The sequence below is a fragment of the Mastigoproctus giganteus genome, chromosome 8, assembly GCF_048544385.1.
Source record: "Mastigoproctus giganteus isolate SK-2022 chromosome 8, ASM4854438v1, whole genome shotgun sequence".
Lineage (NCBI taxonomy): Eukaryota > Metazoa > Arthropoda > Arachnida > Uropygi > Thelyphonidae > Mastigoproctus > Mastigoproctus giganteus.
In genome coordinates, this window is record NC_143582.1 from 226,476,683 (window position 1) to 226,489,247 (window position 12,565).

The window sequence follows — 12,565 nt, forward strand, 5'->3', positions numbered from 1 at the left end:
ACTCCGTTCGCGCTGGCACTGCTCAGCTTGTGATCGCGCGCTGAGTGCTTACTGCGGGCGGCGACCTATGTTTCGTTACACAACTGACGTGTGTGGGTGTGTGTATAGTAATTGAGTACGTGCGAAAGGTAAATAATTTCTTTATTTTAAAAAAAATCGTTGGTAAATTGAAAATCTTTTTTTTAATTTTTAGTGTAAAAGTGTGACCCAAAATTTAAAAATGAAAAAAATTACTAATTCTCAACCACCTGTCCTGCTAATAAAAAGACCAGAATATTAACAGACACAACGACAAAACACACGAAAATATCGACGCCTGTTGATATTTCTGAATCTGATCTTGAGAAGCAAAGCCAAACTACAAATGACTGGCCGGACTGCTGGACCTATGATAAAAAAAATGATTTTTGCTTGAAAAATGATTGGCTCTGTGTTTGCAAAATGAAACTTGGCTGTACGCTTTGTAGAAAAGTTGGAACTCTTGAACGAAAATGGGACGAAAATGGGAATGAAACTTTCCAAAGAATGGACGAACAATGAGATAACCTATTCTGGCAAAGATAGGAAGCAACAGTTGAGCTCACTTCGAAAAAAAATTTTTGATCACAGAGAATCTGCTGCACATAAAGCAGCATTAAAAATAGTTGCTGAAAACGAAAAAATGACTCTTGAGAATGTTTTTTTAACGTCATTATCTCATGAAAAAATAATAACTGCAAACATTTTTCGAACTGCATATAAAGTAGCAAAGGAAAATCAATCATTCCATTATTTTGAAACTGAAATTTAAAATTTTATTGATAATTGATGAATCAACCACAATAAGCAAAAAAAAAAAAACTACTCTCATAGTATATGTTCGATGCTGTATCGAAGGTGTTGGAATGAATTCACCGATAAATTTGTTTTTGGACAGGGTAGAACTTGAAAAAGTAACTGCAGAAGGAGTATTTGATTCCTTACTCCAATGTCCTCACTCTTATGGGATGACAGAAGATTATTTAAAAAAATATTTGGTTTCTCTGGCGTGTGACGGCTCTGCTGTGATGTTAGGGTGTAAAAGTGGAGTGAAAAAAATGCTGTCAGAACGTTTTCCTTCTATTATAGTTTGGCATTGTGTTAATCACAGAGTAGAATTATCAGTAGGTGATGCTGTCAAGAAAACTTTGGGAATAAATAGATTCAAATCATTTATTGATAAACTTTACGTCATATACCATGCTTCGGCAAAGAATAGTGGAGAGTTGCATTTATGTGCAGAATTACTGGGGGCTGAGCTGCTGAAAATTGGAAGAATTTGTACCCGATGGGTGTCATCTAGTTTGCGTACAGTTTTGGCTGTGTGGAATAATTTTGAATTCCTTGTGTATCATTTTGAAGAAGCAATGCATGATCCTACAAGAGATAAAAATGATAAATGCACTTATGATGGTTTGAAAAGAAAAATCACATCTACAGAATTTTTATTGGACCTAGGATTGATGTGTGACGCTCTCCAAGAATTATCAGAATTAAGTTTGGACCTACAGGATCGCAACATCGACCTGTACAAGGCAAATAAGAAAATAAAAATACTGGTACAAGTTTTTGAAGAAAGAAGACAGAACGTTGAGCCCTATTATAAATGCGCTGTTCCTGCTGTACGTGATCTTCGCTTTCGTGGAGTTTTACTTCACAAAAAAGATTCAAGAAAGGATCCTCCCATTGACCCAAGTACATTTTATACCAAATTGAAAGAGTCAATCGAAAAAAGAAAGATTGCTTGATAGTAAAGACGATGAGTTAGCGTATTGGTCTCGCGTACTTGATTAAAAAACATTGGCCTGAAGATGTTAATAATCAACTGACATTTGGAGAAGTGGAAACTAGAAACTTGTCAATCAGACTGCAATTAAATGAAAGAGAAATGATTCGTGGATTCCGTGAATACATTCTCGAAAAGACATATCCAGAAAAACTGTTGCATTTGATACGGACTCTGAATACCATTCCCATTTCTTCAAGTGAATGTGAACGCGGGTTTTCGCAGATGAATCTAATTGCCACCCCAACAAGAGCTTCGTTGAAGACCAAGACAATTTCGGCACTTTTTGTTCATCAAACTTGTCGGACCACCTCTGAGACTTTTCGATCCTTCAAAGTACGTTGATCTGTGGTTAATCAGAGGACGACATTCGATACTAACAGCAAGGAAAGGAGTCGAGAAGATTTGTCGGACGAGAATTGGACAAAACTTTGGAATTTACTATGAACATTTGCCTTAAATACAAGACATTAAATTTATGTTAAGAACTGAATATATAATTTTTTTAATAAAAGATTAACAAGATGTGAGTTCCGGCACCTTTTTTCTTACAAAAAAAAAAAAGCACTGGTCTTCACTATTTGTGAAGCGTTGCTTATTCGAGGTAGTACAATACATAGGCAACTCGTTATGAAGGAAGAGCACAATATGAGATAAAGACGAAATGATGCCTTTCACACTAATAGCTTAGTTGTTCTTTAAGAGTTATCTATGGTATATCTACACCGATATTATATTTATTAATTAATTTACGTACTTCTTTATTGCACGCGCTGCAATATATTATTTTTCTATCCGTTTGGTATGTGTCTTTAGAGTCTTCTTTAACCACAGAAGAAATCCATTTTCTAAAAAGCTCAATTTTGGCTTCATTTCGCCAACAGCTGAAGTTTCTACTGTATAAAATAAGTTGAACGAATAATTCGTTGAGCTCAGTACAAGGCGAAACTACTGTAATGTTTTAAATTATAGCTAAAATGACACTACGGTAAGGCACGTGTACTTATGCACCCACGCGGTTGACCACTCGAGTACAGCGGCATTTGCAACCATCCAAGGGGGTTTTGGGGTTGTTATTTGGTGCATTAGCAACTAAGACCATATTGCTCCGGGATATGCGGTGGTCACTCCCTGACCTTTCCGCATCCTCCGTATTTGGTGGTGAGGGGCTCGAACCCCGGTCTAATCAAGAAGCGTGTGCTACACACTGCTGCTCCTTCCCACCTGGCTACGGAGGCGCCTTTGTGGTTCTGAGTTCGGTTTTAGTATTATAGCGATTAATAGGCCTTGAGTGCAGGGATGTGTCTCAATCGTGGAAGTTTCATCGAAGTTTTTGCGCAAGTTAAGAAATGTGTCACAACAAGTCGCACAAAACGGTGATGAACTGAAGAATATTTTCTGATGCTCTCAAGGCGAGTCGGAAAACTTCTTGTGGGGGGGATACAAGGACTAATAGATTAACAGTAGACACTGGCAGAGGTGAAAGTAATTCTTGCACTGCTTCTATTGGAATGAGCAGCAGCAGCCTGGAAAACAAGATGCAGGACATTTCAGAGACTGCTGGGAGTCATTGCGGTACAAGTGAATACATGGGTTGTGTTAGGGTAGCTAAGAATAGGAATAGGTGCATGTATACTTGCGTGTACACCAATGCTAGGAGTATAGTTAATAAATTCGATGAGCTTGAAGTGCTAGTGAAGACATTAAAGCCAGATATAGTTGGGATATCAGAGACGTGGTGTCACACTGACATAAGAAGGGCAGAATTGGAATTTGGGGAGTACAATGTGTACAGAAAGGATAGACAGGACAGAAAAGAGGGAGGGGTTATGCTGTTAGTTAAGAAACACATAAAATCTAAGGAAGAGCATCCAATTTATGTTGGTGGACAATGCAATGTTAGGTCTGTGTGGTGTTAAATAAGCACTGGGAAAGGAAAATGAGAGTAGGTGAGTGTTATAGGCCTAATGAAGCTGATGAGTATAATAAAAAACTGTACAGGGAAATAGAATGGGCCAGTAAATCAGAATGTCTTATAATGGAGAATTTTAACTTCCCAGATATTAATTGGAATTTGTGGGTTGGTCACTCGCACACTAGCAAGGCTTTTTTTCGATTTATTGCATGACTGTTTTCTACAGCAACATGTTCGAGAGGCAACCAGAGGGAGTAATACTCTTGATCTGATTATCAGCAGTGACTATAAGAATTTGTAGATAAAGGGACCACTGGGTGACATCGATCACAACCTACTCATGTAATCGTTTGTTTGTACACCTTTCGAGACAAGGTGTACAAACAAATTTTTGGATTACCAATGGGTTTGAGCCTGAGTGGCTTAATGTCAGAGATCTATCTCTCAACGATTGAGCAGATACATTTGACACCTTTTCGTCCCCGTATCACATACTATGGGAGGTATTTAGACGATGTTCTAGTTATTACTGATAGTAGTACTATCCAAGACATTTTACATTCGTTTAATAATATTCATTCTAGACTCAAATTTACATTGGAAAGGGAAGATACGGATACTAAGTCATTAAACTTTCTAAATTTCACGCTTACCCGGGACTCGAACAAAATACAATTTAGCATCTATCGAAAACCCACAAACACCGGTATGCTTCTTCATTATAATAGCTACCACCCGTTCACCTACAAAAGATCGATTATCTTTAATCAATTTCTAAATGCCTATAAATATTCTACGACGGATTCTGCTTTGGACTCAGAAATACAAATATTAACTAGCAGATTCTTGAACAGGGGTTATCCCATTAACACAATAAATCGAATTAGGGTACAAGCTAAGGATAGGATAAAAAATACTACACCAATCAGCAATATCAAAAAATACTTTATTTCTGTCCCATATGTTGAACAGTGGCACAAACAACTTAACAGATTCTTTAAAGATACCGAATTTAAAATTATAGCTAGGCCTATACGAAAGTTACACACTATACTGAACAATCGCTCGGTTCGTTCCGCGTTCGCAACACAAATTAATGATCTAGTATACAACATTTCTTGCGGTGATTGCGACTCGTCTTATCAGGGTTCGACGCGGTTTTCTCTTAATATTCGTGTAAATCAACACGAAGCCTCAGTTCGGGCTTCTCGTTCAGCAGCGTCAGAATTAGCCTTTCATGCCATTAACGAAAAACATACTTTTTTATTTAACGAGGCCAAAATACTTAACGTTCAACGTAATTATACGCGACTATTAATTGCAGAAACCGTTGAAATTAAATTACACGAGAATTCTGTTAATGTTCGGCGGCCATATTTGATCTCCGATGCGTGGACCTTTACGCGCATGCGCGAAGACACATAATCTCTATTTAAGTTGCAGGTTTAGCCGGATTCGGTAATTTTCATTCCTGTGATCACGACAGTCGGTCGAAAAGCATTGTCAGCTTCAGGAAGGAAAATCGTTTTGAATATTTTCGTTAGATTCTTTTAATTGCGTTAATTTGAATTTTAATTGTTTTGAATTGATTTTGAATTGTGTTAAATTGATTATTTAATTATTTATATTTTACTTTAATTATTTATATTTTACTTTAATTATTTATATTTTACTTTAATGTACCGGTAAGTTGTCGATTTTTTCGTTTTTTCCGTTCTAATTTCTGGAGGGTATCATACGGAAGTGTTCCACGTACTATATTGAGGTATACTCCTCTTATTAATTTACTAATTTTCTTATTATATTCAATTATATTATAGCTAGATTCAATTATATTATAGCTTCAATTATAGCTGGAACACAGCATAGGTTTGTCAAGGGGAAGTCTTGTCTGACCAATTTGATTGGATAGTATGATGTGATCACAAAGTATGCAGGGAATAATTTTGATATTGTATATTTGGATCTTAGAAAGGCTTTTGATACTGTTGCACATGGAAGACTGCTGCACAAATTGGAGCAGCGCGGCACTGGAGGTAAATTGCTGCTATGGATAAAGGGGTGGTTGAGGGGAGAAGACAGAATGATAAACAATGGACACTTTCGTGAACTAATGTTATTAGAGGAGTCCCCCAGGGTTCAGTGTTGGGTCCATTGTTGTTTTCTGTATTTTTTTGGTCTCCGTCAGGAAGCTCAGGCAACCCTGGCGGAGGCCAGCCAGAGTATAATGGGCAGCCTGGCTCAACTCCCAGTGGTGGTGGCGGGCAACGTGGGGTTCCCTTAGGGGCCTTGCGGCTAAGCAGCTAGAGGTAGAACAACAGAACACAGCACTACTCTGTCACAAACCAGACACCACACTTTTTCTGGCTTTTACAGGGATTCTGTAAATTCTTCACAAAGTACCATGGTGCAGATGTGGGAAACCACCGGTGCGCCTTCCACAAAACACTATGCCACTATGTTGTTTTCTGTATTTATAAATGATATTGATGCTGATATATCAGACTTAATCTCCAAGTGCAGACGATACGAATGTCGGGAGGGTTGTTAATAAGTTATAACATACTGTGCGTCCATTCGCTCCAAAGGTTTGTCCAGTTTTTCCTTGAATTCAGCAACAATCTTCAAAGCACATTCGAAGCTACTCCTATTGTTACAATTGCAGAAAGTGTTTAGTAATTTAATTAGAGTCATTCCACAGCCTTCAAACAAAATCTGCATTTAACCATAATTAATCTGAAGATTAGACCACACAACAGCCAAGAAGAGCAGTGCACCCAACGATGGTGTTACTGGTGGGTGGGATTTGCTAGGTGTGGCATCAGTTTTGAAGTGTTGAATTTCAATAAACCTCACAGTTAGGTATATTATCAGTAACTAGAACGTTTGAGCCCTGCATCGACTGTCCGCCTTCTTTGACCCAAAACCAAAGTAATTTGAGGTCATCAGATTTTAAATAGCTAATGCAGCTATTGAAATTATGTGGATATAGGCTGATTATTTTTTCTGCCAGCAGTATTTGAATTGCTCAGTTAATTCAATCGTCGTGATGACCAAAACAGTTCAAACTTTGACTTCAAAACGAGTTGCCGTGGTATTGCACCACCAAGGCAACTCGAAGGCAAAGTTTGTTGAACGAGCATTAAGACCATTGCATTAATCCGGCGCTGGTAACAGAACAGAGCACACCAGAACCCCATTCGGTTCGTCAGACATGTTGGTACAAGACATTTCATAAAATAACATGGATTGGCATCTGTTACAGTGAACTGAGGTGAAATTACACACCGGTATTAATTTGGTATTTTGAAACTAGATATTTTGTAGTAAAAACAATTTTGTAACTTTATCAAGGAATGAAAATTTTTAAAAATATAATGAAATATTTACATGATTTTAAAATAATTCGATAAATTAAAAAGACACGGTTAAAATAATTTTATCGACTCTTTCTTAAGGGAAATTGGAGTAATTTTTCTTTGGTCTAGGGTTCGAATCCTATAATTTGTAGTACAGCGTCTTCGGATGCTAAAATAAAAAATAATAAGAGAACACTTGTATGTAACGTTATTAAACAAATATGCTATTTTAGATAACGTTTCAGGCACCCGTTATCAGAGCATACTGGACGTACTAAAGTAGTGCTTCTCAAAGTGGGCGATATCGCCCCCTGGGGTACATTTGAATTATAAATGGTGGTTTTAGGCATTTCAGGGGGTGGATGGAGCACCATCAATGATTGGCCGTTACAAGGGATTTGTGGCTTATTTAAAAAATGCTGTGCCAAATATTATTACTGTGTCGTTCACCGTCAGCATTTAGTTGCGAAAAAACTTGATCAACTGCACAATTCTACAAACTGTTATTACTGCTATAAACAAAATTAAAGTTCATTATTTGAATGATCGTATATTTCGAAAGTTTTGTGATCAAAACAGTGAAGATTTTGAACGATTGCTATTTCACTCCGAGGTTCGGTGGCTGTCAAAAGGCAACTGTCTCAACAGTTGAACTGTTTGATACTGTTGTCGAGTTTTTTGAAGATAGGAACAACGACCTTAGTAATGACCCCAAGAAAATGAAAACTGATATTGTTTATTTTGCAGATTTATTTACTAGATTCAACTTAGTGAACTTACATTTACAAGGACAAGATGTAACTCTTATTAAGGTGAAAACTCAAATTTCAGCATTTATTTCAAAATTAAAGCTTTTTATCCGCAACGTAGGACGACGTCAATTGTATCAATTTCCAAATCTGTTGGAAATAGAGAAAAGAAAAAAAAAAAATGTTGCACAGAGATATGCAGGAAAGGTTCGAAGATATTAATTTGAAAATTCCAGATTGGGTTATCAATCCTTTTTTAAATAATGACGATGGTGAACGTTTTGTAGAAGAAGAATTGATTGAGTTACAAAATGAAGTTGAACTGAAGCCAAAATTTCAAAATCCATATCAGAAATTTTGGTTACAAAAGAAAATCCCTGACCATAATCCTGCATTGTGGGGAATTGTAAAAAAAAATTACTTATTTCTTTTCCAACATTATATCTAGTCGAAACCGGTTTCAGTGCTGTATCTCAATTGCTGACAAAACAAAGATATTGTCTGGATGTTGTTAAACGTGGCGATTTACGACTTATACTTACAGATATTAAACCTAATATTGATAAGCTAATAAATCTCCACCAAGCTCATCCATCGCATTAAATATTAAAATATAATTAACTATTTCCATTAATATCATGACTTATTTATAAAATTAACTTTAATTTTTATGACTTAATTTAAGTGACTATAACTGACTTTATTTATGTAGTTGTAATTTTTTACGAAGAAGGAATAAAGTGCAGTAAATAGTTTTCTTTATATTCAAATTCACACACATACATGCAGGGTTGCATTTACGTTTTTGGAGGCAAACAGATAAATATTCATTTCAGTTATTTAGCTTCACTTTGTATTGGTGGGCTAATACAAAGGCAATATTTGGTTGGATAACCGCCCCCCTAAAAAAAAAGCCCTCGCCAGGGTTTTTTTTTTAAGAGGGGCTGTGATCCAAAAAAGTTTGAGAAGCACTGTACTAAAGGATAGACCAAAGTGAGAGAAAATTAACTTTAGACCTTTTAAAATGCTCTTCTATAATTATCATAAATAGTTTTCATGTATTCTCATCAGTATCATGTGTCTGTCCTCTTCTATAAACATTATTTCTTTACTGTTCATGGTTTTTAATTAGTTGTTTTATTTCGTTTTTAAATTCATTTACACCATTCTGCACAACTTATTATTATTCTTTCACTTAATGTTGATATCAATCACTAGCTTGCGATGAAATTCCTTTCCTTGCATCCTATTTAGTATATGTGTCTTTTAACCAATGTCCATATACCGCATATCATTACTGGAAACAAAATTACATTCCGAATTTCAGAAAACAGCCCACCATTACATTACAGTAGGAAATTTTCTATCTTTTAGAATTTGTACCCTCACCCTCGAATTAATTCATTCTTTCTTCTCTGCTGGTAATAAATTTTGGCAATGTAAACTAACAACAAGTGATATTGCGCAGTGATAACGTTAATAATTGGTCTGAATGGCAAGTTAATATTTTGACTATCAATTATGTGAAAGGGTACAGTAACATCACGAAGCCAATTCATGGCCAAAATTTGTTCTACTACGAACATTAATTTCTACTATTTGAATAAAGATGCCAAAGGACTAGTAAAATTCTCCTACTTTATGTAATTTGAGAGGCCAAAATATCAGTAGTTGTTTTACAATTTTAAAGAGTAAAATCTTCTTCACAAACCAAAAGGAGAAAGTACCAGTGGAGTTTCTGTCAATTTATAATCGGTACATGTGCAGAATAAAAATCATGTGAGAAAAATAATAAAAAAATACATTATTTTTTTTACTTATTATATATATATATACTATTTTTGTATAATATTATTTATAATACAAAAATAATACATTTATTTCATGAATGTCGGATGCTTAATTTATTTTCGAAATTAGCCTTATACTCAAGGCTTAAAACTCGTTGGCAGAAACTCAAACTTGATCAAATTTTGTATCACCTCGATTATGGAAAGACGTGGCCGAGAGAGGTCAGGATTGAAAGTATAGCGGTACACGCGTTTGAGCGTAGCCACCGTAATAATAATAATAATAATAATCTTATTACGGTGGCAACGGTTTGAGGTAACCGTGGCGTGAGGTAACCGTTTTCTGTGACGTCCACTCTTCTAGTGGACGTCACAGAAAAACAAAATTTTCTTTCTGGGGGTAAAGAAATTGCTTGATATGCTGTTAGCATGGATTGAAGACAATAGACCTCATTTATAGTTGTTTATATATTAAACAAAATATTATTTTCATTATAAACAATATTGTAACCTTTTAAATGAGTCCTATACTTCATAAATTTTAATTACATTTTATGAATATTTGTTTCTAAACAAAAAATTGCAAAACACGCTTTTCTTTCTTTTAATAATATTTTTATTAAAGATTAGTAGAAACACGTCTGGTTAGGTCTAGGGTTCGAGTCCTGAAAATTTATTTTTGGCATCCTGTATGCCTGAAAATACAATCAAATAAAAATTAGTGGAAAGTGGAGGAGGATCGGGAAGATTGAGGATGTTCCTTAATCTAACCGATGAATGTTGCAGTGAGTGCTCCTCTTTCTTACAGTAAAAGAGCGGTACTTTTTGCATATTCGTTCATTCTTTCACAATTGTATTTAAAGATTGCCAGGTGCAATTTTCCACATCCATTTACTGCTCCACTCATTATTTTTTTTAATACACGCATAATAATAATAATAATTAAAAAAAAACCTGAAACAGTTATCTGCGATGGTATGAATAACGGTTTACAGAAATGAAAAAAGAAATAGTTATCAAGACAAATTTTATATTTCTTGGCTAAATGCCTAAGCAAATAGGTAATTCACCAGTATTACCTGTTCAAAGACTGATTATTCTCGGCAGATACCACTACCCAGACGTCACTTTTTCGAAGCTTTTTGGCTTACTCATTGGTGGGTGGGCAGGTACGCTTTTGTTGTAATAATGGCCCATGCATAAACCAACTCCTTTATACTCTTGGGCATTTAGCCAAGAAATATTTTTAGATTAAAATATGCACACCATCAATTATTTCTCATATTGTGAGTTATACTTCATAACTGGGTTGTCATTATTGCAAAAACAGTGTACATCTCACTCACCGATGAGAATCTAACATGATCCGTAACGGTGCCACTGGGAGGAGGTCTTAAATGGAGCCCTCTTTACCGGGAATAGGTAACAACAGTCTTCTCTAATGAGAAGCTTTGCCTGTTCGGGGTATTTATGAATACTGTAATCAGTTATTTCCATCATGACTCGATGATGTTCATAAATAACTGATACACCCATAGTTCTAAAATATGTTGCAGAGCGGTCACAGATCTAATTAGAGAAGAATGCGTTGGACAAACAACTTCGTTTAATAAGTTCATTACCTTAACCAGTTTTTCTATAGCTGACGGCATACTGCTTCGGATACATAATTATTAGCAGTGTCAGTCTACAAGTTAAAGGGGGGGGGGGTACCAGTGCTGAACTTACAAAAGCAAGGAATTAGTTTTTTTAAAGCATTCTATATTATCACGTCTTTAAATTTCGAAAAACAAGCTGTAAAAATATTTATTTGAAAGAAATAAAAATAACATCACAGTTATGTTAATTGAATAAATTTACATTATCAACAGTATTCGAAGTTCGGAAGTATATGTTGTCCTTGAAATGACAAGATATTTCCTCCGGACCTCCCTTGGCCTTCAAGGATAAAGATGTGTTTCAAGGAAACATACCTCGCGAACTTTATATAACATAAAAGACCGAATTATGTTAATATGGAAATTAATTTATTAAAATAATATATTTGTGAAGTTGTTTTTATGTTTCTGCAGTCTTTTTAAATTTAAAACTTTTCGATTAATGCAATGGTTGTAGTAGTGCTCACAGCAGCACAAATTTTGCCTTCACAATGAGTTGCCGTGCTATTGCACTACTTTTAAAGAACAGTTAGTTTAAAATTTATTTAATAGAATAGACTGCTGTGACGGCCTATTTCAGGAATAACTGATTTCTCCTGAGATAGCATGTGATCACTAGTGAGAACACGCAAATAAAACAGTTTCAAAATTCTTCGATGTCAGTTGTCACGAGCTGGATATCATTCTTCTCTTTTTTTTTGTGATTCTCTCTCTCTCTCTCTCTGGGTAACTCAGGAATTTTTTATTTTTTTGGTTGATGCAGCAAAAGCCTTAGGCTTCCTTGCAATATGTACAGTAGATAATAATAATAATAATAATAATAATAATAATAATAATGTGTCAAAGTATAACTAAAGCCATCTATTCAAAGTTATGCAGTACTTTGGCAATTTTGTTCTGTGAGAATTAAGATCAGTGAATTATCCATATAGTTTAACTCATACTGGCCTCAAAAACAGATTTAAATACAAGATAATCAAAATAAAAGGTTACAGATGAAAATAAATTCAGCTGTTTGTGCTTAATATTCATTGAAATGTGATCCTCGAAAAACATTCCTAGCTTTCTATCTGTAGAATCCATAAAATTTTAAAAATCTGGCTCTCTGAGGTGGTCGGATTTAAAAGAATTTACCGTAGTTTATTAAGATTAAGAAGTGATGTGTTTATTACCCTGATAATATTTCTTGCTATAGTTTTTTTTTTAAATGTAAAGTCTTTTTTAAATGTAAACGTATGTAAAGTTTTAAAATAAGATTATATTAAATATTATGTTCTGCAGCTGATGCAT

At 35.1% G+C, this 12,565-nt stretch overlaps 1 protein-coding gene across 1 annotated transcript; it reads left to right on the forward strand.

Moving 5' to 3' along the window:
* The first annotated feature begins 884 nt into the window (after positions 1-884).
* Positions 885-1,766, forward strand: LOC150082379 (E3 SUMO-protein ligase KIAA1586-like). Its single transcript, XM_090380498.1, has one exon. The coding sequence runs from the start codon at positions 885-887 to the stop codon at positions 1,764-1,766; it is 882 nt and encodes a 293-aa protein (XP_090236624.1).
* The last annotated feature ends 10,799 nt before the right edge of the window (positions 1,767-12,565 follow it).